At 47.6% G+C, this 23,189-nt stretch overlaps 1 protein-coding gene across 11 annotated transcripts in view; it reads left to right on the top strand.

Moving 5' to 3' along the window:
• The window catches only part of FAM193B (family with sequence similarity 193 member B), a 31,851-nt gene that overhangs the window by 4,139 nt on the left and 4,523 nt on the right, over positions 1–23,189 (top strand). The window contains exons 1-7 of one of the 11 annotated variants that reach the window (XM_080803972.1): positions 2,244–2,285; positions 8,239–8,301; positions 9,736–9,841; positions 10,795–11,023; positions 12,240–12,627; positions 15,908–16,109; positions 17,033–17,272. In XM_080803972.1, the coding sequence (XP_080660098.1) occupies positions 8,240–8,301; positions 9,736–9,841; positions 10,795–11,023; positions 12,240–12,627; positions 15,908–16,109; positions 17,033–17,272 (1,227 nt within the window). In that variant the 5' untranslated portion in view covers positions 2,244–2,285; position 8,239. Of the gene's footprint in view, positions 1–2,229; positions 2,286–8,238; positions 8,302–9,735; positions 9,979–10,794; positions 11,024–12,239; positions 12,628–15,907; positions 16,110–17,032; positions 17,273–23,189 lie in introns of those variants that run through there. The other 10 variants (XM_080803974.1, XM_080803967.1, XM_080803969.1 and 7 more) reach the window with 10 other exon arrangements.

Genomic DNA, 23,189 nt, shown 5'->3' with positions numbered 1-23,189 from the left:
CTAAAAGGCCTTTGAAGATGAAGACTTACTTGCTAAGATTGTTTAATTTTTAAATTCCTTAAAAAGTTTTTATTTAAAAAAAAGTTTTTATTTTTAATTTCCTTAAAATGTCCCAGATCTATAAACTTAATATCTGGTATTAAATAGCCTATTAATATCCTGACACCTTTATATCCTGAACCTAGAAATTTTGAGAGCAAGGGCTGTGTTTTAATTTATTTGTGGGGTATTTATTGTGCATGGTCCTTATGTGCTCAATAAGTGGCTGTTAAACCAAAGTATAACAAAAGAAGTAAAAGTGAGGTTTCTTCCACTTTGTTCTTACCAGCCTCTACTGCTGGGCCAGGCTGGCCATCATTCATTCATTTAGGCCCATTACACACACACCACACCCAGTCTCCCTCTCACCTGACCTGGTGTTAATTTATTCTGCAAACACTAATGGACACCTGATCTGTGCCAGGCCCTGGGCTAGCTGGGGATGCAAAGGTGAATCAGTCCCTGCCCACGTGTATATATTAATTGTAGTTAGGCTAGAAGAGCATCACTTCCTCTGAGTGAAGGTTCAAGTCTTAGATCCTAGTACATGGCCTTTGAAAGAGTTTTAGCCTTCTTAGTTTGTTTTCTCACATGTATGACAGTGATGCCAGGTTCCCTTTAGGGCAGCAAGTACTCTTTGTCAAGCACTTAGCACAAGTGGCAGTCATGATTATTGCAGATACGTGGTATGGGAGATGCACAGAAATAATAGTCTAGATAAGGCTTCTCAGAACTAATGTTTCAAGATTGAGTAGCAGTTCCTTTAGAAGGGATGGTGGGAGAAAATATCTAAACAAAAAAAGACCCAGAGGCGAGAACTGCCCAACTCAGCCAGAGTAGCATGAGGTCAGGCTGGAGAGGTTAGCAAGGTTCTACAAAACCACACCAAGAAGTTTGGCCTTTATCCTGCAGGCAGTGAAGAATCAGTGAAAGCTTCTAAATAAGAAAGTGAACATGATGTTCTTGGGTATATTCGTTGAGAGCACGAGAGGAAGCCATCTCAGTGCAAGAAGCAGCTGTGATTGCTTGATTCTACCTCTCCCTCACCCCAGCCTAACTAATCATCAGATCCCCGGTGCTTTGCTGGACCCTGTCCCAGACCTACAGAATCAGAGTCTGTAGGTCTGGAGCCCAGGAATCTGTGGTTGCTAAACCTCCCAAAGTGATTCTGTTGTGTGGCTGGGTCTGGGAAATGCTGAGTTGAGGGTGGCATGGGGAAGCTTTGCGGAAGCCTAGGATGTTTTTCAAAGAATGGGGCTTCCCAGAGAGGGGAGCTTTTCCATAAGCAGGAATAGAAACAGCCTTAGTTTTAAAAACAAAACAGACTTACCCCAGTTTTCCAGTTGTTGCCCCATAAAGATATTCTGCAACTGCTAATTGTCCTTTGTGTGTCCAAACACTTACCCATGCCCATTTGGTGCTGCCATCTCTGCTGAACAGTTGGGATGTGGTAAGTCATGGGGCACAGGTCCTGCCCTTCAGTGTCTTAGTGTTCTGGAGAAGACAGATTTCAAACACAGGGATACATAGATGATAAGCTCTGTTCAGGAGATACGTAAGAAATGTTAGGACATTCCCCAGCAAAGCACAGTTTATTCTGCCTATGGACTTAGGAGGAGGTAACACTCAAATTGTACAAGGAAGAGGCAGAGGGAAAAGCATGAGTGAAGGTGTAAGTGCTTTATGTATTTGAGGAGAGAAACAGATATTAGGGAAAGGAGTGGTTAATGGTTCTTCCTGGCAGGATGTGCAGAGCAGAAAAGGACTGAGGAGAAGAGGTCTTACATCTCAGGAAAGGCCCTGTGTTTGCACCCTTTGGTTCTGTCCCCATGGTTCCCCCCTCATCCTTCAACCTGTACGTAGATGAACATGCTACAGTCCTAGACCATCTCCCTTTAGACCCTCCTCAAGGCTCTCAGCTCCAGCTCCCTTTGTGGTTCCCCCTCCATTCTGAAATGAATAGACCTCTTCATCTACTCTGAAAAGTGATAAAGGGAAACTGAGGCAAAAAGAAGGGCCCTAAAATACTGAAGGGTCTTACTAGGAAGTTGTAGCCAGAAATTGTGGATGGGAGGGTACAAAGGGGCCTTGAAGGTCACCTGTCTAGTCCTCTGTCCTGTGCTTCAAGTAATAACTTTGGATTGGGCAAGTCTCACTTAGTAAGTTTCCCTGTCATTTCTTCCAGGACAGAAGAGGAAAGAAACTAACGGGTATTGAGCACCTACTGTGTGCCAGGCCCAGGCCAGGTACTTTACATAATTTATTTCCTTCTGTCCTCACAACTTTGTGAAGTATGGTTTTATTCTCATTTCATAAATGAGGAAATTGAGGCTCAAAGAAATTGAGTAATAATCCAAGATCATACTGAAATGGCAGAACTGGGATTTGAACTCGCAACAGTCTGTCTCCAAAGTTCATACTCTTCCACCCATAAGAAATCTGTACTGGGGTGACAGAGTAGGTAATACGGTTTGCCTGAAATTCTAGGTTAATAATAGTAGTTTACACCTTCCGGCGGCTGATTGTACCCAGGAAGCCGGTTCAACAGGTGAGCCAGCCTGGGGGGCGGCGGGGAGGCCACTGGGGTCAGAGAGACTCGCTGCCCTATCCTTGACTGAGCTTGTACAACCAGAGAGGATTCTCCACAAACCAGCTGGCGTAAAACAGTTGTTCTTTCAGGAAGGAACTGAGCCAACAGCCTGAGTGGGAGTTTGGGTGAAAGCTCCAGAGCATTGTGGTACAGTTATATGACCTCCTTAAGAATTAACTTTAGCACTGATACCCTTATCAGTGACCCAGAGTGACAGCTATGCTGTTAGCATAGCATACCCAGGAAAGGACTAGTTCAGCTGTGTCTTTAGAGTCTATCCTTTGTGTAGAGCAACTGAAATGGAGCCAGGTGGGCTTTAAGCATTTATTCATCTATTCAGTCAGTGTCTACTGTGTGTCCAGTCCATGCCAAGCCTAGGTTCTTGGGCACACTTAAATGACCAGGATGCACTCCCTGCCCCCAAAGAGTTCTTATTCCTCCAGGGGTTTGAGGCAGACAAAATATGTGGCACAGTATAATAGGTGCTATAGTGAAAGAATTATTTCTCCTTAGCCTGGTCCAGCAAAAACTGCATTAACCTTTGACCAAGATCTTAGGGCATGAGTACAAATTTGCTTAGGAGTAGAACTGAGATACTGAGGCTTGCAGGGCAAGGTGTATTGGAGCAGTATGAATGGAACCTGAGATTGTCAGGTGTTGCACATGGAAGTGAAACATGGAGAGGTTAGCTGGGGCCAAGACATGAAACGCAGGGGCCAGAAGGTGTCATGGTAGTGAGCACAACCAGAAAGGAGCCAGGAGATTAAAGAGGGACCAGGGTCGGAAAGAGGAGCTAAAGGAAGGAGATCCTCAAACTGGATAAGTATGTGAGAAGGCACATAGTAAGCTTACATAAACTAGAGAAGCCTAGTGTCCTGGTTGGATGGTTGTTTTAATTTGTATATTACTTTGTTACATTAGTTTTAATTGGGTGTCATTGTAATTTGTGTTCCTGCCTGATTCTCCAAAATGAAGCATCTGGGAGTTTGGGAGTATTGACAACCCCATGCAAGAACCTGCCTGGTTTAAGCATGTGTTCTTAGGCAGGGATTCTGTATCATTTGATGTTTCCCAGCACCTAGCACAATGAGAATGGGCTCTGAGCATGTTCATTGAATGAGGGAAGGAATGGGTGAATGGAAAAGTAAGTGGCAATGACTGGGCTGATGAGCTTTGCTAGGCTAGGGATTAGTCATTTTTCTCTGCTTCTAGAAGGAAATTTTGGCTGCTTCTGTTGTCCTCTGTCTGCCTTGGTGACAGGGAAGCTCTTGCAGTTGGGTGCCTTGAGAATAGAGTGCTCTAATGGGATCATTTCAGAATAGAACTTGGAAGCTATTGCAGGGCCACTGGTTAGATACAGCATACGTCTTGGGGGAATCCTCTACAAATGTACACAAACTCTTGGGGTTAAAAGGAATCCATGAGAGGAATGAGAGCAGGTTTAGTGCTGGATATTAGATCCACCTTCAGAGCAGACCTTGATAGCTGCCTGTTCTGGTGACCTGGATTATTCCCCAGCAGTTCCCAAATTGTGGACAGAAAGGTGAAATGGAAAATTTATTCATGCCCCAAAGAGCTTTCCAGATGTGCCAGAAACGCTATCATTTTCATAGTGACTGTTGCTAAATGTGCACCCGCCAGATGACAGGAGCCTTTAGAGGCTTTACATTAGCAGTTCTCAAAGTGTTTGGTCTGAGACCCTTTTACACTCCTAAAAATTACCGAGGACCCAAAAGGACTTTGTTTTGTTGGTTTTATCTATTGATATTTACCAAATTAAGTATTAAAACTGAGGAAGCTTAAAAATATTTTAACTAATTTTTTTAAGAATAACAATATTAAGCCTATCATGTTAACATGAATATTTTTTTAATGAAAAATACATTTTCAAAAAAAAATAGAAGAATGGTCTCATTTTCCTTTTTGCAAATTTCTTTGTCTGGCTTAATAAAAAGAAGCTGATGCTCATATATGTTTCTGTATCCCATCTGTTGCAGTACATTGTTTTGAAGTATATTTTTAAAATCTAGCCCCAAATAGATAATGTAGTTGGAAATGGAAGGAGTATTTTAATAGTCTTTTCAGGTGATTGCTGATCTCTACAATATGGAATCTGAGACCATATCAATGAAGTCTTTATACTCATTTACATTGAAATTTGTCGGTTTATCTAGCACTTTGAATGGATTTTTTTTACCAGTGCATGATTCTAAAACATCATGCTTTGCTCATTTGGAAAATAGGCTCACTGAGTTATGCAGCTCTTCCAGATGTTTTTCCATTTCATTTTACAGTGTCAGAAGACTACATTTGTTAATATCACCGTCATTTTTACCAGAAAAGTCTTTAAGTATTGGGAAGCTGTTAAGTTCATGATGATGGATACAAAATCCTAATATCCAAATTCCCAAAATTCTGATTTTTGCCTGAAAGCTTGAATTTTGTCATTGGCCACAAAAAAAAAAAATGTTTGTTTTCCTTGAAGTGACAGGCTCATTTTGTTCATTTTTTGAGAAAATGACTGGCAGTTTCCAAGTCTGAATAACCCGCTTGTCAGTCATTCTTTCAAGTAAAAATGATGTTTCGTGAGAAAAATTGGCTTCCTTTTTCTTTGATTTTAACTACTCTTCTCCAGGAAAATCTACACTATCACAGCATAATGTTTCTCAGGCCAAGACAGAAAAGTTTGGGGCCTGGTCAAGAGAGGGAGCAGAGATAATGATTGTAATGACTGTACACGCCACCCCCCTGGGCTGGGAGTGGCCACAGTCTAGGGTTCACCTGACTCCTTGACTGCCCTGGGGATGTGCATGCTAAAACATGGATCCCTTGTATGAGTAACCCCACACTTTCGGAGATGCTGGTTTTGCCTGGAGTGAAGCAGAATTTAATGTTGGAGATTTTTTTTTAGCAGATCCCAAATCTAGAAACCCCCTAGAATCTTTCCTTGTTCTCCCCCCCATTTTTTACCTAGAACTAGACATTTATCTGGAGAGGCTCTGAAATTTAAACTGCAGTGAGAAGGAATAATTGCTGCCCAGGGCTATTGGGTTTAAGGATCAGTTCCCTAGGCTTTGTGATGAAGAAAAATGGTTGGGTGTTTCATTCATTTGATAAATATTTATTGTTCATGTTCTTGTGTGGGAATACTGTGCCTGATGTTAAAAATGCAGCTTGAGAACAGCTAGTTGAAAGCCCGAGTTGACTTCGAGGCATAAGGGATCATGATTGCCAGGAATTTGAAAAATGGCAGGAGATTGCATTCAAAGGGAATTCTGAACCAAGAGCTTTTCTCTGCCAAAGGAAAAATTTGCAGAAACACTGGTAGTACAGGCTGCATATAACATCTCCAGTCTCAGGATTCTCACCATTCTGTGGCAGAAGAAAAGAAAATGTCAGAGAAAAAAGTTCCTAGGCCCCACCAGGCATTGTATTCAGGGGCAGGCACCAAGGCTTAGGGTTAAAACAGCTTTGGGGGTAGCCCCAAGAATTCCCTGGCCCAGAAGGAAAAACTCAGGTATATCAAACTCAGGACCATGAGTAACTAGATTCCACTGTAGCTTTTTATTAAGAACAGAATGGCCAGAGGGCCAAGGTAATAGATTGAGTGTTTATTGCATGGAATCCTTGGGCTAACCTTTGCATCTCTAATGTCACTTAATTCTCTGGGCAACCTTATGCAGTATGAGGTGGTATCATCCCCACTTCAGTTAGGACCTAATTAGCTTACCAGGCCTGGTGTTTTTTTCCTTTAACTGGAAAGACAGCTTGTCCTGTAAATTTACTTCCATTGATGGCTAACCTCATTTATTATGTGGACCAGTTTGGCTCTAGGAAGAGCCACATTATTTCCATGAATGAGGCCATCTCATTGTAATCCCCAAGGAATGTGATCTTCCACTCTTCCACGCTTGACATTGGAACCATTCAGGTGAAGGTCCAGGGTAGGGAGATGGCCTTTTTCTGTGAGAAGCAAAAATTTCAAAATTTCAAGCACTGTCTTGCTAAGCTGTATTGCCACAGCGATACTTAACAAATCTGATTTAGCCATTATGTGCCTAGCTGAGCCCAGGCCCTGTGCTACAGTGAGAGATCCAGACAAGAATCAGACCTGATACTTATCCTCTAGGAGCGCAATCTAATAGAAGGGACAGGAAATACAGGTAAAGAAATGAAGTAGAATGCACAGATTCTGTAAGCAAGGCATAATGCGCTATGCAGATATGGGGAGGAGAGAGGAATTACAAGAGGGACTCTCTGGGAAGGCTTCGATGGGGTTGGGTTTAAGCCCTGCCTAGCTACTTCCTGGTAAAGTTGGGAAGGAAGGGAGTTTGAAGCAGAGGATCCCCTTCAGCAAAGGCATGAGGTAGGGATAGGAGAATATATGAGAATATTTGGGGGAACTTAAAGAATGACTGTGGGGTAGAGGACAGAGATTAAGATGTCTAAGTCACCTTAAATTCATTCCACATGAAAGATGCTTGCATTCTTATAAAATACTGTGACTGTATTTTCTATATTTTTCAAGCCTGGTCCTGAATTTAAGTGTTTCCCATCACTCCCATCATATTCTTAATTAGTATCCTATGTTGAGGCAGTGTATTAATGGGCCTGGCACTGGACTAGGTGCTTTGTCCATTCAATGTTCACAGCCAACCATACAAGTTAGGACTTAATCCCATTTTACAGATGAAGAGACAGAGACTAGAACTTGCCCAACATCCTACATCTGGTAAGTGGTGGAGGCCCAAGATAAGTGCCAAAGCCAGTTTTAATTCCCCTGCGTCCAGTGCCTCCCACAAGTACTTTGGCACTAGGTACAGTCGCACTGATCACACATTTAACTTGTAAGAATTCTGTATATGCTTTTAAAAGAGAAAAAAAATAAAAACCACTTATTGAACATTGCCATATGTGTTTTACAGTTGTTATCTTGTTTGTGCCCAGACTATATATACTTTACATCACAGGCTATACAAAGAATTTCGGAATAATTTTTACTCAGACAAGATTTTCCTCCTATGTAGTAACTTTAGAACCTAATACCCAAATGAAATGAAACTCTGTTGTAGTAAAACTACACATCCTGGTGTTTTCCTTAAGACTGTGGTCACCATTAGCACAGGGAAAGGGACTTGGGTGTTGGCCTCACCTCCTCCCTCTGGAGTTGTTATGGCATCTTACAGCTATGAAAAGTTTCCTGGGAACACTTCTCAAAAACGCCCCCTTTGCCTTGACTTCTCCAGGTACCGTCCTTCTCCCTCAATCTCCCACCCTTCCATGAGATACCACCAGTGGGTTAGAAGCTATATCCTTTTACAGCTGCAGTTAACAGCTGTGTTGTCCACTGAAACTTTTTAGGCAGTGTCTCACATAGGTTCCACGTTTAAGATTTCTCTCTCTCTGTTACTCTTTTCCAACATCCTTGTTCTTCCCCAGATATTTCATTATGCTCCTGGTACTACTGTTTGGTTCCTTTCTTTTTCTAGAAACCAGAGACCGAGGTCAGTGTAATTGTAACATTACAGATTTAAGGATACCCTGATGCCAATTTATTGTGAGAAGGTGATTTTATTTGAGAAAGATGATGGCATTTATTTTCTTGGTAGGATGAGGATGATTCCCTTATTCCTTTGCTTAGGCCTCTGCAAACACCTGTTACCTAGTGGTGGGTAAGTTTGGAAGGTATATCAGTTAATATAACTGTTGCATGTAACAAACCACCCCAAAACTTAATGGCTTAAAACAGCACCATTTATTATTTCTCATGAGTCTCTGGGTTGACTGGGTGTTTCTGTCGATCAGGGCCAGCTTGGCTGATCTCACCTGGGCTCACTCATGTACCTGATCCACTGGCCAATCAGCAAGGAAGACTCAGATTTCTCCACACATCTCTCACATCACTCCAGCAGCTAGCCCGGTCATGTTCTCATGGCAGGCAGGGGTGCAAGAGTGAGCAAGCCCAGCCATGCAAAGAACCAAGTAGAAATGCATACATACTTTTCCAGCTTATGCTGGGAGCAAATTTGCTAACATCCCATTGGCCAAAGAAAGTGATGTGACCAGCCCCAGTGTCAGAGAAAGAGGGTTCTACAAAGTTGCAGAATAGCCCTGGAAGCAGTGGTGGTGGTGGTATAGCGGTGAGCATAGGGGCTTTCCAAAGCTGCAGAATATAGGAAAGCCACTAATTGGGGTCATTAAATGTAATCAGTCTCCCAATCAGTACCCCCGATATGACATAAAAACCTATAGACTTATATTTCTATGCCATTTGTCCTAGAAGGAAAAAAGTCCAAATAATAATTACTGTGTATTGGGGCTATGCTTTGAGCATGCACGGGGCTAGGCACTTTCCCTTTTTATGCATTGAGTCTCACATCAACTCTGCAAGATAGGTAGGAAATTGGAGCTCAGAAAGTTAAGTAACTTGCTCAAGATCACCCAGCTAATGTGTGCTTGGTCAGGCATTGGAATGCAGGTCAGTCTGACTCCCAAAGCCCAGGTTCTTTTCACCATGCCTCACTGCCTCTCAGAAGCACCAGGGTCTGCTTTACCCTTTCTCCAACTCAGTTTTATGTTGAATTAATGCTTTCTGGTTAGCTCTACAAACCCCTCCTCCAAAATGCTGCTGTGCTCCTAATAGAATTGTGCAGCTTTCAGGAAAGCCACACGTTCTCTCAAACTCAACATTAACTGAAAGGATCTTCCCAACCTCCAGGTGGGGATTGGTCTGTGGACTGCAAAGACAGCCCAGGATTTGTGGCCTCTCCCAGACATGCCAGAGAAGGAAGGGGACTTTCCTTTAACCTTCAAGATAACCTTCAAGATTTGAAGTCAACTGGAGTTCAACTCCTAATTCAGCCACTCACTAGCTCTATATCCTTGGGCAAGTTACTTAACTTCTCAAAATCTGTTCTTTCATCTTTAAAGAAAAGAAAAAGGAGTAACACCTAGTTTGCAGAGCTATTACAAGGACTAAACTTGTGTATAGAAAGTGCCTAACCCAGTGCCTGGCACATAATAAGTGAAGTTATTAGTATGGTTAATACTATTTCTAAGCAGAGCCTTTCCCCTCCTGGGAAACCCTGTTTCTGTCTGTTGGACAGGTTCCCCCCACCTCCACCCAGTCTGTGCAGACTTGCTGCCTGCTATGTCATCGGGAACGCAAAGGCTGGGAAGAAGGCCCTTCCCAAAACGGACTGGTGTTGCAGGGTGAGAAGCTGCCCCCTGACTTCATGCCAAAGCTTGTCAAGAATCTCCTAGGCGAGATGCCTCTGTGGGTCTGCCAGAGTTGCCGAAAGAGCATGGAGGAAGATGAAAGGCAGACAGGTCGAGAGCATGCAGTGGCGGTAGGTAACGGTTGAGAAGGGGGTCCCTGAATGCAGGAGGGCACCCTGCCCAGAGAGATCAGGCTGTTGAGCTATTCCTTCTCTGCCCTCTCAGGTGGCTCTCCTCCAGCAGCCCCTGCACCCAAGCCCTGAGGGGCTGCTGGGCCGTTTCCAGACAGCAGTAGCAGCTTGGGTTCACAGTCGGGCAAGAACGGAGAGGCTGCAGGCACCCCCTTGGCCCTGAGGGGAGCTTTTGTGGTGTGAGGGCCTGCTTGTAGGTACTGTCAATGGAGATTCTGCCCCTTCTGTGTCACCGTGCTGCCTTCAGCCCTGTGACAGCTTGAAAGCCAACCAGTATTACAAGGATGGCAAAGGTTGGTTTGAGAGTCCACCGTGTGCCTCAGTTAGAAAGCCTCCGAGGTGCCCAGGAGCCATCTAAGTGGCATCTCCTGAATCACAGCAGCCAGAATTTCTTTGTTTCTCCTTTCCCTGCAGTCCCTCTCTTACCCCAGGATTGTATCAGCTTACGATTTTGGACTTAAAGACCCTTCCTCTCCTTGGCAGCTCTCAGGACTCCCTAAAGGCCCACAGTTGACAGGCAGTCTGTATCTCTACCGTAGTCTCTCTCGGCACTATCCACACACTTCACTTTATTGGGAGCATCACTGCTCCTCCCCCGGCAAAGGCCTTGCCCTTGCACCTGGTGTTGTGGGAATTGTACTTTGGCCATGGCACAGGGCTTGGAGGAGGAGGTACTCCTGAGTAAGTTAAGGCAGCAGAGGGTCAGCTCTGATGTTTGCTGTTTTACCATGAGCCTTTTTCTTCCCCCTTCTCCAGATCTCCTTGTCACACACATCCTGCAAATCACAGTCTTGTGGGGGTGACTCTCATTCCTCTTCGTCCTCCTCTTCATCGTCCTCGTCCTCCTCCTCCTGCCATGGGAACTCAGGGGACTGGGATCCCAGCTCCTTCCTGTCAGCACATAAGCTCTCGGGCCTCTGGAACTCTCCGCACTCCAGTGGGGCCGTGCCGGGTAGCTCACTCGGGAGTCCTTCTACCATCCCTGGTGAGTCTCTGAGCTCGGGAGAGAGCCAGGCCCATAAATGTAGAGAGCTATGTTTTTCTAACCACTTCATTAGACAAACCAGGTTAGTTATTAAAATAAGTAAAAGAGGATCTGTTCTGATGGAAGCAGGGGGTACCTAGCCCTTGACTGTCTCCATGACACTCCTTTCCCCAGATCTCTGAAGTTGAAAAATATTGTCATTGGCTCTGATAGCTTTCCCTTCAGATTCAGGAGGGGATGTGGTAAACACTGGCTGAACAGAAAATGGAGTCTGGGAGTGTCCTTAGGGAGTTTGGACATGAGCCACCTAACACCTGTCCCCTGCAGCAGCACAGAGGACCCGGGTGCCTTGTCTTCCTAGACCTCCTTTTCTCCACCTGAGGGACACGTATAAAAGCACCAGAAGTTGCTGGTGCAGACTGCCAGGATTATTAGCCAAGGTCACATCTATATAAGCCTTCTTTATACTCTGAGTTAACCTTTAGATACCCAAAGAAAAAGTCGGGTTATTGAGGTACTATGTAAATATTCATTAGTGTCTATTTGTAAATTGAGGGCTTGAGATGAGTGTAACACTCCATGTTAACTATATTGGAATTAAAATACAGAAGAAGAAGAATAACAAAATTGAGGGCCTGAGTTCTCCAAAGGGGTGCTACTCCCAGAATTGTGGGAGTTGAGTAGAATTCCATTTATTTTGATCCATAAGCCAAAGAAGACTCAGCAAAGCCTTTTCGCACTTCTCTGATATTGGGCCACCCCAGAGTCTGGCATACCCTGGCTGCCTCAGTCCCCATGGCCCAGAGGCAGAGCTTTGGCCTGTGGCTCCACTGGCTTCTGTAGACCCTTTTCTGGGCTCGAGGAGTGCTTACAAGCATGCAAGTCCTAGAGAGACCCCAAGAGACAGGACACATATCCCCTACTTGTTTCACAGCAGAGGTGTTGTGGCCTTCCATGGGGCGGGCATTCCTGGGTCCTTCTCTCAGATCTGGGCTCCTCAAGCCTGACTAGCCAAGTTGCTCCCTGCAGGGAAAACTCTCCAGCCCAAGGTACTGCTAGACTTCCCAAAAGTTCACATGGTCCACTGTGCTGAGAGGCTGTCCCCAGACAGGTACCCTCTGGTCACAGTAAGCAGGATGTTGTGACAGTGAGCCCTTGGGCTTTCCTTTCCACTGTCTTGGCTCTCTCTCTGACCTTCTTCCCCATCCATCCACAGGTGAGGTTTTCTCTATCTCGGAGCACCACCGGCACTCAGACCTCACTGCTCCACCTAACAGCCCCACCGGCCACCACCCCCAGCCAGCATCGCTGATCCCATCTCACCCCGGATCCTTCGGCTCACCACCCCACCCACACCTGCTGCCTGCTACCCCGGCAGCGCCTTTCCCTGCCCAGGCTTCAGAATGCCCTGTTGCCGCTGCTGCAGCCCCCCACACCCCAGGGGCATGTCAGACCCCCCACCTGCCCTCCACCAGCATGCCGCTCCTGAAGATGCCTCCACCATTCTCGGGGTGCAGCCACCCCTGTAGCGGGCACTGCAGCGGGCACTGCAGCGGGCCTCTTCTCCCACCTCCCAGCTCTCAGCAGCTCCCTAGCACTCACAGGTAAGTGAGTGGCATGAAGGGCATACTCCCTGCCAATTTCAGCCTTGCGTTGAGAAACTTTACAAAGCTACCTTTGGGGTAGAAATTAAGGGTAGATTCTAGGGGCACTGCGGTGGCTTGGTAAGTTGGGCATCCAACTCTTGGTTTCTGCTTGGGTCATGATGTCGGGGTCTGGGATGGAGCCCCACATTGGGCTCCGTGCTCATTACAGAATCTGCATGAGATTCTCTCTCTCCTCCCCTCTACCACCCCCCACCCCCGGCTCATGCTCTCTCTAGGATAGAGAAGTAAATCTTAGAAAATAAAAAAAAGGTAGACTCTATGTCTTTTGTATAGTTTTTGCAATCAGAAGTAGGTGTTTATGTTTTTTTAAAAACTCGGAGGGGCGCCTGCCTGGGTGGCTCAGTCATTAAGCGTCTGCCTTTGGCTCGGGTCATGATCCCAAGGTCCTGGGATCAAGCCCTGCATCAGGCTCCTTGCGCTGCGGGGAAGCCTGCTTCTCCCTCTCCCACTCCCCCTGCTTGTGTTTCCTCTCTCGCTGTGTTTCTCTCTGTCAAATAATAAAATCTTTTAAAAAATAAAAACTTGGAAAAATGCAGAGATGTCTAATGAGGAAAAAATTTCCTCACAATCTAACAATAAACTTTTTTCTTTTTTTAAGGTTTATTTATTTATTTTGAGAGAGAGAGAGCACATGTGCACGAGCAGGGTGAGGGGCAGAGGGAGAGAAAGAAAATCCATAAGCAAACTCCCCGGTGAGCTCAGAGCCCAACACGGGGCTCAATTTCATAACCTGAGCTGAAATCAAGAGCTGGACACCTAACTGACTGAGCGCCACCCATGTGCCGCTAATGATCAACTTTTTTTTTTTTTTAAGAGTTTATTTATGTATTTGACAGAGAGAGAGATCATAAGTAGGCAAAGAGGCAGGCAGAGAGAGAGGGGGAAGCAGGCTCCCTGCTGAGCAGAGAGCCTGACGCGGGACTCGATCCCAGGACCCTGAGATCATGACCCAAGCCGAAGGCAGAATCCCCAACCCACTGGGCCACCCAGGTGCGCCAGTTTCTAATACTGCAGTATATTTTCCTTCTGATGTCTCTGTATATAAATTAGGTCCATGTTTATACATTGTTGTGTAGTTATTTTTTAACATTATAGATCATTTTCCCAGTTAAGATTCTTCAAAAAAACTTTCAAGTGACCACAAAATGTCTTACTGTATACCTCTAGCATAATTTATCATTCCCCTATTTCTGGACACTGGGGCATTTCTTGTTTTTGTTTTTAAGATTTTATTTATTCATTTGACAGAGAGTGTGAGCACAAGGACGCAGAGTGGCAGGCAGAGGGAGAAGGAGGCTCCCCACTGAGCAGGGAGCCCCGACACGACACAGGGCTCAATCCCAGGACCCTAGGGATCATGACCTGAGCCAAAGGCAGTGCTTAACCACTGAGCCACCCAGGCACCCCCGGGCATTTCTAGTTTTTAGCCACTAAAAACAAGGCTGTAATAAACATCCTTGCACCCAAATCTGTGTTTGAGTTTAGAAGTACGGGCTTAAGGATTCCCTGAAGTAACTCTGAGTACTGAGGAAGTTTATAGTAATGTAGATGTGGAAGATAAAATTCTTTGGAGACGATAAGTGTGTATTTTTGTATTATGAATCAGATCTGTGTTTAGTGCGCATTTATATTTTCTTATTCTAAAATCCCACCACCCCAGCGCCACCAGTGCTGGCAGTTTTCCTTGCAGGTCTTTCCCACATGGAGGTGGAGTCTATAAAGTGTGCAGCTTTTTGTTGTCCTGTTTCACTCAGCTTTCCTTGTTTGGTTCCTGTGTGGTCTTCTTGGCCTCAGCTGAAGGCTGGAGGATATTCTCCATAGTATACTTCACTGTTTTCCAGTTGCTGATGATTTAAGTCACCAGTATTTCAACATTGTAAATAATCTCTCTAAAGATGGCTTTGCTTAAAGCTTTTTCCTCTTTTGGCTTTTTTTCTCCTTGGAATAGATCCCTCAGAAAGAAAGAAGTTCTCAGTTTAAAGGATGTCAAAATGTCTTTTTTGAGGATTCTTAATACACATTGAAAAATTGCTTTCCAAAGGGCTCTCCAAATTGATGTAACCACCAATCTTGGGGTACTAGTTTCTTCATATTTTCAGCAGCACTGGGTGCTTTGATTTTGCTAATGTGGGTGAGAAATGGTTAGTTTGGATTCAGTTTCTCTGAGTACCACTGATAATGGTTCCTGCCCCTCATTTTCTACTTCTTGCCTGAGAGCTAAGCCTCCTCACTGCTCCTCATCCTGCCATTTCTCCTAGCTCCCACCCCTTGTCCCCAGCCCCAGGGCACTCCAGCTTATGATGTCCAACCTGGGGCTTTTGCTCTTCTGGCTCCAATTATGGGACTTGGTGGGCCCAAGTCTTCTTACCCTGAAAAAATGGGCTGTATTACATTATGCCCCCAGTGCATCCTAAAGTCCAGAGGCAAAGCAGTACAATGGGAGAGCATGAGCTTTGCAAGGCACAGGCTGAGTCCTAGCCACTCTTTGAGCAAAACAGTTAAGCGCTCGGACTCTTAAGTTACTTCCACTGCAGGATGGGGGTAGCAACATCTATTTTGGAGGACTTGGGAGACAGTTAGAAATAATAATGCTAATTAGAGTACCAGACCCAAACAATAAAATCACTCTTAGAGTCTGGGCCACATGGGACATTTCCTTTCCTAACTTTAAGGCCCCACACGAAGGCAGCTCTACCCACTGGGGCAGACTCGATCCAAGAACCTTAGAGGATGAAATCGACCTTGTCAGCCTCCTTCGGTTGCTCCAGGATAGCCATCGGCCCACTAATCTGTTTGGATACCTACTTACTGAGCACATGCTGTGTACACTGTTGTTATGCTGCACACTGGGACCCAAATATAGAAATGGCATAGTTCCTGCCCTTAGGGAATGCAGTCTGCTCTGAGAGACAGGTGGGCAAACATACCATCAGAGTAAAGTGTGATATACAGTAGCATGGAGAGGTATACATGCCCACTGTGTGATCCTCCAAGAGGGCCACACAATGGGTGCAGGCACAGGGCCTGAGAGACAGTGAGGGTGTTGGCTGTTATTGTGAGAGACTCTGATATGACCTGACTGCCTTGGCCTTTGTGGGATGAGGCAGACGAAGGGTATTCGGAACAGCAGTGGTGGGGATGCTTCCCCAGGCTCCTGCTGCAGCCTGCTCTTTCCCTGCCTTCCCTCACCTGTGGGCTTGTCTTTCTCCCCCATCAGCAGGGACCCTGGGTGCAAGGGACACAAGTTTACACACAGTGGTCTGGCCTGCCAGCTGCCCCAGCCCTGCGAAGCAGATGAGGGCCTGGGTGAGGAAGAGGACAGCAGCTCAGAGCGCAGCTCCTGCACCTCATCCTCCACTCACCAGAGAGATGGAAAGTTCTGTGACTGCTGCTACTGTGAGTTCTTCGGCCACAATGCGGTGAGTAAGCCTGCCCAGGCCAGAGAGGGCTGGGGGCCAGTCAAGGTGAGCCAAAGGAGCTGCTCTCCCCAAAGATCCCCCCCACCCCGCCCCCTCACAGGGATAATAACCACACTGGGACCCTCTGAGTCCTCGCAGCCTGTGTCTGCTAACTTGATCCTTACAGCACATTTGTGAGGTAGGGATTTTTAAACACCTTGCTACCTTTGCTTTTTTCATGGTTTCTCTTAAGATTGACTTTTCTTCCTTAGGCAAAAGGAAAGGAAGTGGCAGAGAGAAAGCTATGATTCTGATGAGCATGCATACGTGTGTAATCACAGAGAAGCGAACGCTTGTGCGTGATGAAAGCAGAATGGAAGCAAAGGCTCTCCGTCCCCCAAGCGTGAGAGCCAGCGAGGGACAGGCCGTGAGCCCAGATGGCACCAGGCAGGAGGCTCAGGGCAGAGTACATGCTGTTTCTGGACAGAGGGCGAAAGCAGCTCAGAAGTCTCCTAAAGTGAAGAGGAAAGGGCCGCCGGGTAGGGTAGAGCAGTTGAGGACGGAAGAAATGAAAGTAATTACATTGTTAGTCACCTTTAAGCTAAAAGTAATTATTCTCATTTTAGAGATGACAAAATCGAGGCACACAAAGACTCAGTGACCTGCCCAAGGTCATACAGCTTCCAAGTGACAAAGCCCGGGCTCAAACCTGCTTTCCTGGCTCCCAAGTCAGTGTGCTCACAATGCTGTTACGTACCTCCCACTCCCTCCGCCCACCGCTGCCTCAGCTCTGGGCCTGGCGGAGGCTGAAGCCACTTGGCCTTTGCGGCTATAGTAGAAAGAACAGTTGTCTCGCTTCTCGCCACATGTTCGGTGCCAGCGGGTGGGAGTGCTCCGGGCTTTCCAGGCCCATGGTGTAACGTCAGCACCTCCCCCTCCCCCAGCCACCCGCTGCCCCGACGAGTCGGAATTATACAGAGATCCGAGAGAAGCTCCGCTCGAGGCTGACCAGGCGGAAAGAGGAGCTGCCCGTGAAGGGGGGCGCCCTGGGCGGGATCCCTGGGGAGCCCGCCGTGGACCACCGAGATGTGGATGAGCTGCTGGAATTCATCAACAGCACGGAGCCCAAAGCCCCCAACAGCGCCAGGGCCGCCAAGCGGGCCCGGCACAAGCTGAAAAAGAAGGTGGGTGTGGGGGGGGAGCCTAGTTCTACTGCCTCTCCTCCCTGAGGAATCCCTCGCCCCAATCCCCCAAGACTTGTGGGGCATGAGTGATGCTGGCTGCCAGAAGCTTCAGCACAGCTCACTGCTCTGGGAAGGTCTGAATGCATTTGGGAGGCATCAGGGTCAGGGAGCCTGGGGCCAGTGATTGGAGGAAAGATGAGTCCTGGCCTCAGAAGCTGCTTGCTGGATTCCTCAAAGCACAGGACTTGCTTCAGTCAGTCAGTCATTTATTCATTCAGCAAACACTTCTGCAACTACTGGGAGCCAAAGCACGACACAGTTAAGTTCTCACCCTGGAGAAGCTCAGTCCAGTGGAGAGACTGACATAAAACTGGATGAGCATGTTATCATGTGACAAGCCCGGGGATGAGGGAAGCCCCCATCCTGCTTGGGCACGCTGGAAATGGCTTACCAAGAGGCTGGCTTGAGAGCTGAGTTTCAGGGAGTGAGTTCTGTTTTATCAGGAGAGTCATTTCTGGCAGCAGGCATAGAACATTCATAGCAGTTGGGGGTAGTCCAAGCTCAAATAGAGGAGAGGCAGGACAGTTAGTAGAAGAGAGAAAGGGCCTCACAGGTCCCGCTGAAGAGTTCTGACGTGGTCCTGTCGCTGAGGGGGAGTCACTGCAGGGCTTTTATCAAAGGATGTGCTTGGTCAGATCTGTTTGCCACCATGACCGTGTGGCAGTGTGGAAGGTGGCCTAGAGGCATGACACTCCCAGAAGGGAAACTGAGGCCCAGGGAAAGCTGATTGATGGTGGGTCTGGAGCAAGGGAAGCAGACATGACTGGCTTTGGTGATCTGATTATGGAACAGAGATGAAGTCAGAGATGTCTTCCAGGTGTTTGCCTGGGTGACTGGCAGGATGGTGTGCCCTTCACTGAGCAAGGACAGGATTGGCAGAAGACAGGAAATTCAGTTGGGGCACATTGACGCAGAGGTTCTCGGGAGACCTCCAAGTGGAGATGGAGGTGTGGGGCTGGGAGTTGTCAGTTTGGAGATGTAATTGAAGCCATGGGAGTGACCCAGCCCATGGGCTGAGTGAGTTCCTCAGAGGGCTGAGGAGAGAATCCAGTAAGCTATTCCTGGGCAGCCCTGCTCCCAGGCGAGCCCCGGGGCTTGGCAGCTCATCCCCTGCCACCTCGTTACCTCTTCACCTGCCTGCCCCCAGCTGCGTCTGCACAGCGCCACACTTGGGAGCGGGAGCCCAGCAGCTGAAGAGTTGGGTGTGACAACCAGCTAGCTCCAGGTCCTGGGTGGTCAAACAGCCCTAGTGCTCTGGAAAGCAGCAGCAATTCTACATCTTTTTCCAGCCTAAAGGACAAACCAGGACCCTTTCCCTGCAGCCTGAAGTAGTGAGCCAAGGGGTCCCACCACTGCCTTCAGAAAATGGTCAGCACTTACTTTCTCCCATCCAGTGTTGCCTGATCAGAAGGGTCCGGTGGGCAACAGCAGTCTCTTAGCCTTCCCTGGCTTCTTGAGGCAGTGGTTCCCAGTTAGATCCCAGCAAGCAGGCATACTTTGAAGTTCCCGGGTCTGGTGTGCTTTCCATAAATCTGTGTGCCCACACATCCCTACCCATTTGCTGGTAAGGCCAGTAACACTCTTCTCTCCCCTCCTTTTCCTCCTGGCAACTTCCTTCCAAGCTCAGACCTCCTCAAGTAACTTCTTCCACAGTACTGTACCTCACACGTGTCTCTCACCTGCCGTTTATCACACTCCATGCACTCATTCAGAAACCTGCACAGCTTCTGTCTGCCTGGTCCAGTCTAGAGGCCAGAGTGCAACATGGCACCAGGCAGTTACAAGGTCATGTGATAGGCAGTCATGGTCATTATCCGTTATGCATCAGCCTCCTCACTAGTGTTCTTCCTCTACCTCTCAGACTTAACCACAGTCTGGCTGTCCACCAAAAACACAGCTTCTCCTGGGAGCCGTCCAGTGGAGACTGCTCATTCTCTCCCACCTCAGGAGGCCAAAAAAGCTGAGTATCTTTCTGTTCCTTTGTACCATTTCCAGGCCATGACTGTCTCTCATGTACTAACCCCTACTCCTTTGAAACTGACCCTGGCTCTGTCATCTACAGTCTCCTGGCCACTCCTTTTAATCTGCTGAAGGCTGTCACCTGCCCTTTCTCCTCTTCCCAAGCCATAGAGATCTCCTGACCATCATTCACTCGCTGTCTTACCAATACTCTCATTTCCTTGCCCTGTTGCTCTTCTATTACACCCACTCAGAAAAATCGCAGCCCTTGGTTTGATCCCTCCCGGCCTCTCCCCTTCCACACCTCTAGTAAAGTGCTGGATCACATCTGTCTGTGGCACCCAGGCCGTGTGGTCCCCTGCTTGCCTGAGCCCTCACATTGCCTAGCAGGCCTCTGGTCTACTTGTTCATCACTTCTATTCACAGACCCTTTGTCAGACCTCCAGATTCTTCTCAAATCTCCAGGCTTTACCCACCCCGCTTTTCTTTTTTGTTAGATGAGCTCATTTCCTGTTTCAACAAGGAAAAAAGCCAGTGAATAGGCACTCCCTCAAACATCTTATCATTCCACCGGCAGACTTTCCTTCTTGTCATGAGAGAAGAGTTACCCCTTCTGCTTAAGGCTGTGCAGTCCTTTCCCGCCACCTCAGTCTAAGCTCGGCTTCCTGCCCTGGCTCCGGCCTCTCCTAGGCTGGCTCCCATCAGCATTTCACTGTGCCCGCTACTCTCTCTTTTGTGCCTTGAGCATACAGCCTCTCTCTTGCCATCGCCTTATCTCTTTCCTCCCATCCCAGCCAAATTTCTTGAAAACTGCTGTCTGCATTCACTGTTTTTCCTGTCAGCTCATTGCAAACCGTTTTCCTCCCTCCCCGCCACAGAACCACCAGTGACATCTTTGTTGCTAAATCATACCCTCTTAACCCATCTTCTCTGTCCACTAGGCATTTTGTATTGGTTATCCTTTACAAACATGCTCTCTTTGGCTCACCTGTCCTTGGCCAGGTGGCAGAAGGGAAGAACAGTGGGAATGTGTGTTCTTCAAATTTCTTACCTTCTCTGACCTCTCTTTTGTCTCCTTCATCGGCGACTCTGCCTTTCTTCTGACCCTCCCCTCGAGGCCCTCTCCCTGGCAAAGAAAGCCGTCTAAGTAGTGTTTTTCCTGGTTCACTATGTCTTCATATTTCCTCCCTGCACTTGACATTGACAACTCCTGCTGCTATGAGGCACCTCCTCACAGATGTCCTGGTACTCAGACTGAGCACATCCAAAACTGAGCTTATTCTCTCTCTCCAAGGAGGCCTGCTCTTCCTTCTCCACTGTTGTCTAGTTGATGGCGCCACCAGCCACCAAGTTGCCCGAACCAGAACCCAGGGTGCCATCCTGGGAGGAATGCATCGTGGTAATCGAGAGCAGCGGGCCTTGGAATTGGACCTCAGTTTGAAACCTGGCTCTGCCACACTTGCTGGATGACCTTGGGCATATCACTTCACCTCTAAGCCTCAGTTTCTTCATCCACAACATGAGAATAACAGTAGAGCCTAACTCAGATGGTTGCGGGGATGAAACAGTGATGCACAGAAAGTCTCAACGGAGAACACGCGTGGTCAGGGAAGCGGCGGCGGCGCCAGTGGTCGTCAGTATTTGTGGCTGTTTTTTTGTGGCTCATCCCATCTCCCCACCTGTCCTTGAGTCCTGGCCACATGACCTCCCAGTAGGTCAAACCACCCACTTCTCCCCACCCTACCGCTGCTACTAAAAAAGCCTTCAGTGGCCAAACATTGCCCTCAGCATCACACGCAGACTTGAACCTGACCTGCAGGGCTCTTCAGCCCCTGCTTAGCTTGCCAGATTCCTCTCTCAGTCTCTCCTCCCTGGCCTTCCCACCTGCCACTCCTGACCACTCCTGAAAGAAACCTGGGTACCAGTTCTCCCTATGAATGTTGGCATTCCCTAAAGATCATATATGCCCAGTCACTTGCTGTTCCTGCTGCCTAAAAACTGCTAGTCTTCACTCTAGGATGATCCCAGTCACTCTCCAGGGCCCAGAGAGTTTCTGTCTCCTCTGGGAAGCACCTCTGATGGCCCAGTCTGAGTTCCCAGAGCATCTTGTCCTTTCTTCCCTGTAGCACTTATCACTGTCACTCCGAATTAAACAGCCTATTTACACGCCCATCTCCCCCAGCAGACTCAAGTCCGCAAACAGACTCCTTATGCACAGCTGAATCCCCCAGAGCCCAGCCCAGGCCTCATCGTCACTGGTCAAGAAGTGATCGTCAAACAGGACTAAAAGACCTAGGAACTGCAGATCACACCTGGGTGTGCTGTCCCAACTCTGCCACTTTCTAGCTGTGTAACCTTGGGCCAGTTCCTTATTTGTGCCAAAGTCAGGTGTCCTCATCTGCAAGTTGAGGATAATGGCGCAACAAGGGCAGTTGTAAGGATTAAACGAGACAATGTGAGGAAAGGATCAGGCTCATCGCACGTTAACAGAAAGCATGTGTTCTGTGCTCTCCTCTCACTACCAAATCACACTTGGTTCCATGTCACTCCCTCTAACTAATTGTTTTCAGACTTCTTTGTTAAGCAGCAGAACTCTTTTTTGCAATTGAAGTCCTCCATGGAACCGCCATTCCTAAGAGAAAAAGCTGTGCTGGTACAGGGGAGGAGTGATGTGAGGGGCCTTCCAGTCCTTCATCCATCCCTGTGGCCTCAGAGCTCTGCTCATGGCCTTAAACTCCATGGCACAAGGCCAGACACACTGCTCCAGGCCCAGCTGCTTCCCCACTTGAGCACCACAGTGCCAAGCAAGTCACAGCTTCATCAGCACTTGGGGAAGGGGACACATGCCCTCTCAGGTGTCCTCCGGGCAACACTGAGCTATAGGTAGGCAGTTTTTCTCCCAAATACACCAGGGGAAACGGTAAGGTTCAGAGAGAGTAAGTGATTTGTCCAAGGTCCCACAACGGTGGTACTGGTCTGTCGCAGAGCCCTACTGGGGCACAGGGTCACCCTCTTTTAAGTTGACTCTGAGATGGTGGCACACCCTCTTTTCTCTCCCCAGTTTCCTTTTCCTGTTCCTCCCCCTCCATTCCCAAATTAGCTAGAAATATGTGAAATGGTGGAAGTCCTCCAACCCCTTGCCCACCACCACCACCTCCTTCCCATAGGCTTTTGATATCTGTCTCTTACCTCCCTCTAAAGGCCTCCTTGGTCTGCTGGTGTGTGGAGATTGGGTAGAGGAATGGAGTGACTCAGAGTCCACAGACTTCACTGTCATTCTCCAGAACCGTGTCTGTTCACTGACAGAGAGAGTCTAGCCTCCCAGTTCTCACCTGGGCAGAGGAGCTGCTTTTACTTGTGGGGCCCCATGTAGCTGTGCATTGTAGGCCATCAGGCACACTTTAGGACTGGCCGTGATTACTTGAGGCAGCTGAGTGGTAAGTGGCTTTTATACAGAATTTCTCCTTCCATAGCACCCATACACACATTCCTGCCACCCAGAGTGTCTGACCTACCATGGTGGTCTCACCACCCCATCTTACTTCTTGAAAGGCCTCCATAATGCTAGCTTTTTTTGCCCCTAATACCAGCAGAACTGGAGAGAATGACTGTAGCAGCCATCTCCCTCTCTTGCATCCACACTTTGGTCTTCACCCCAGAATTTTTTTCCACTTTTTGCAGATGAGTCCACTGAGACTCAGCAAATGAATGAACAGCATGCTTAAGGTCAGACCTGGCAGGCAAGGTGCAGTTAGCTGCATTCCTATCCCTTTGAGTCCTTGTGGTTTTAGGCCCTAGGACTGACATTGGGACTCTGATGAACAAGCTATAAAAACCTATCCTCTGTGTCTGTCTCCATTCCCAGAACATGCACTGGTCTCATTGTATTTCATCCTCA

This window comes from Martes martes, assembly GCF_963455335.1.
Source record: "Martes martes genome assembly, chromosome: 5".
Taxonomy (NCBI): domain Eukaryota; kingdom Metazoa; phylum Chordata; class Mammalia; order Carnivora; family Mustelidae; genus Martes; species Martes martes.
Note: the sequence above shows the minus strand (reverse complement) of the source record. Positions and strands in the feature narration are given on the sequence as shown.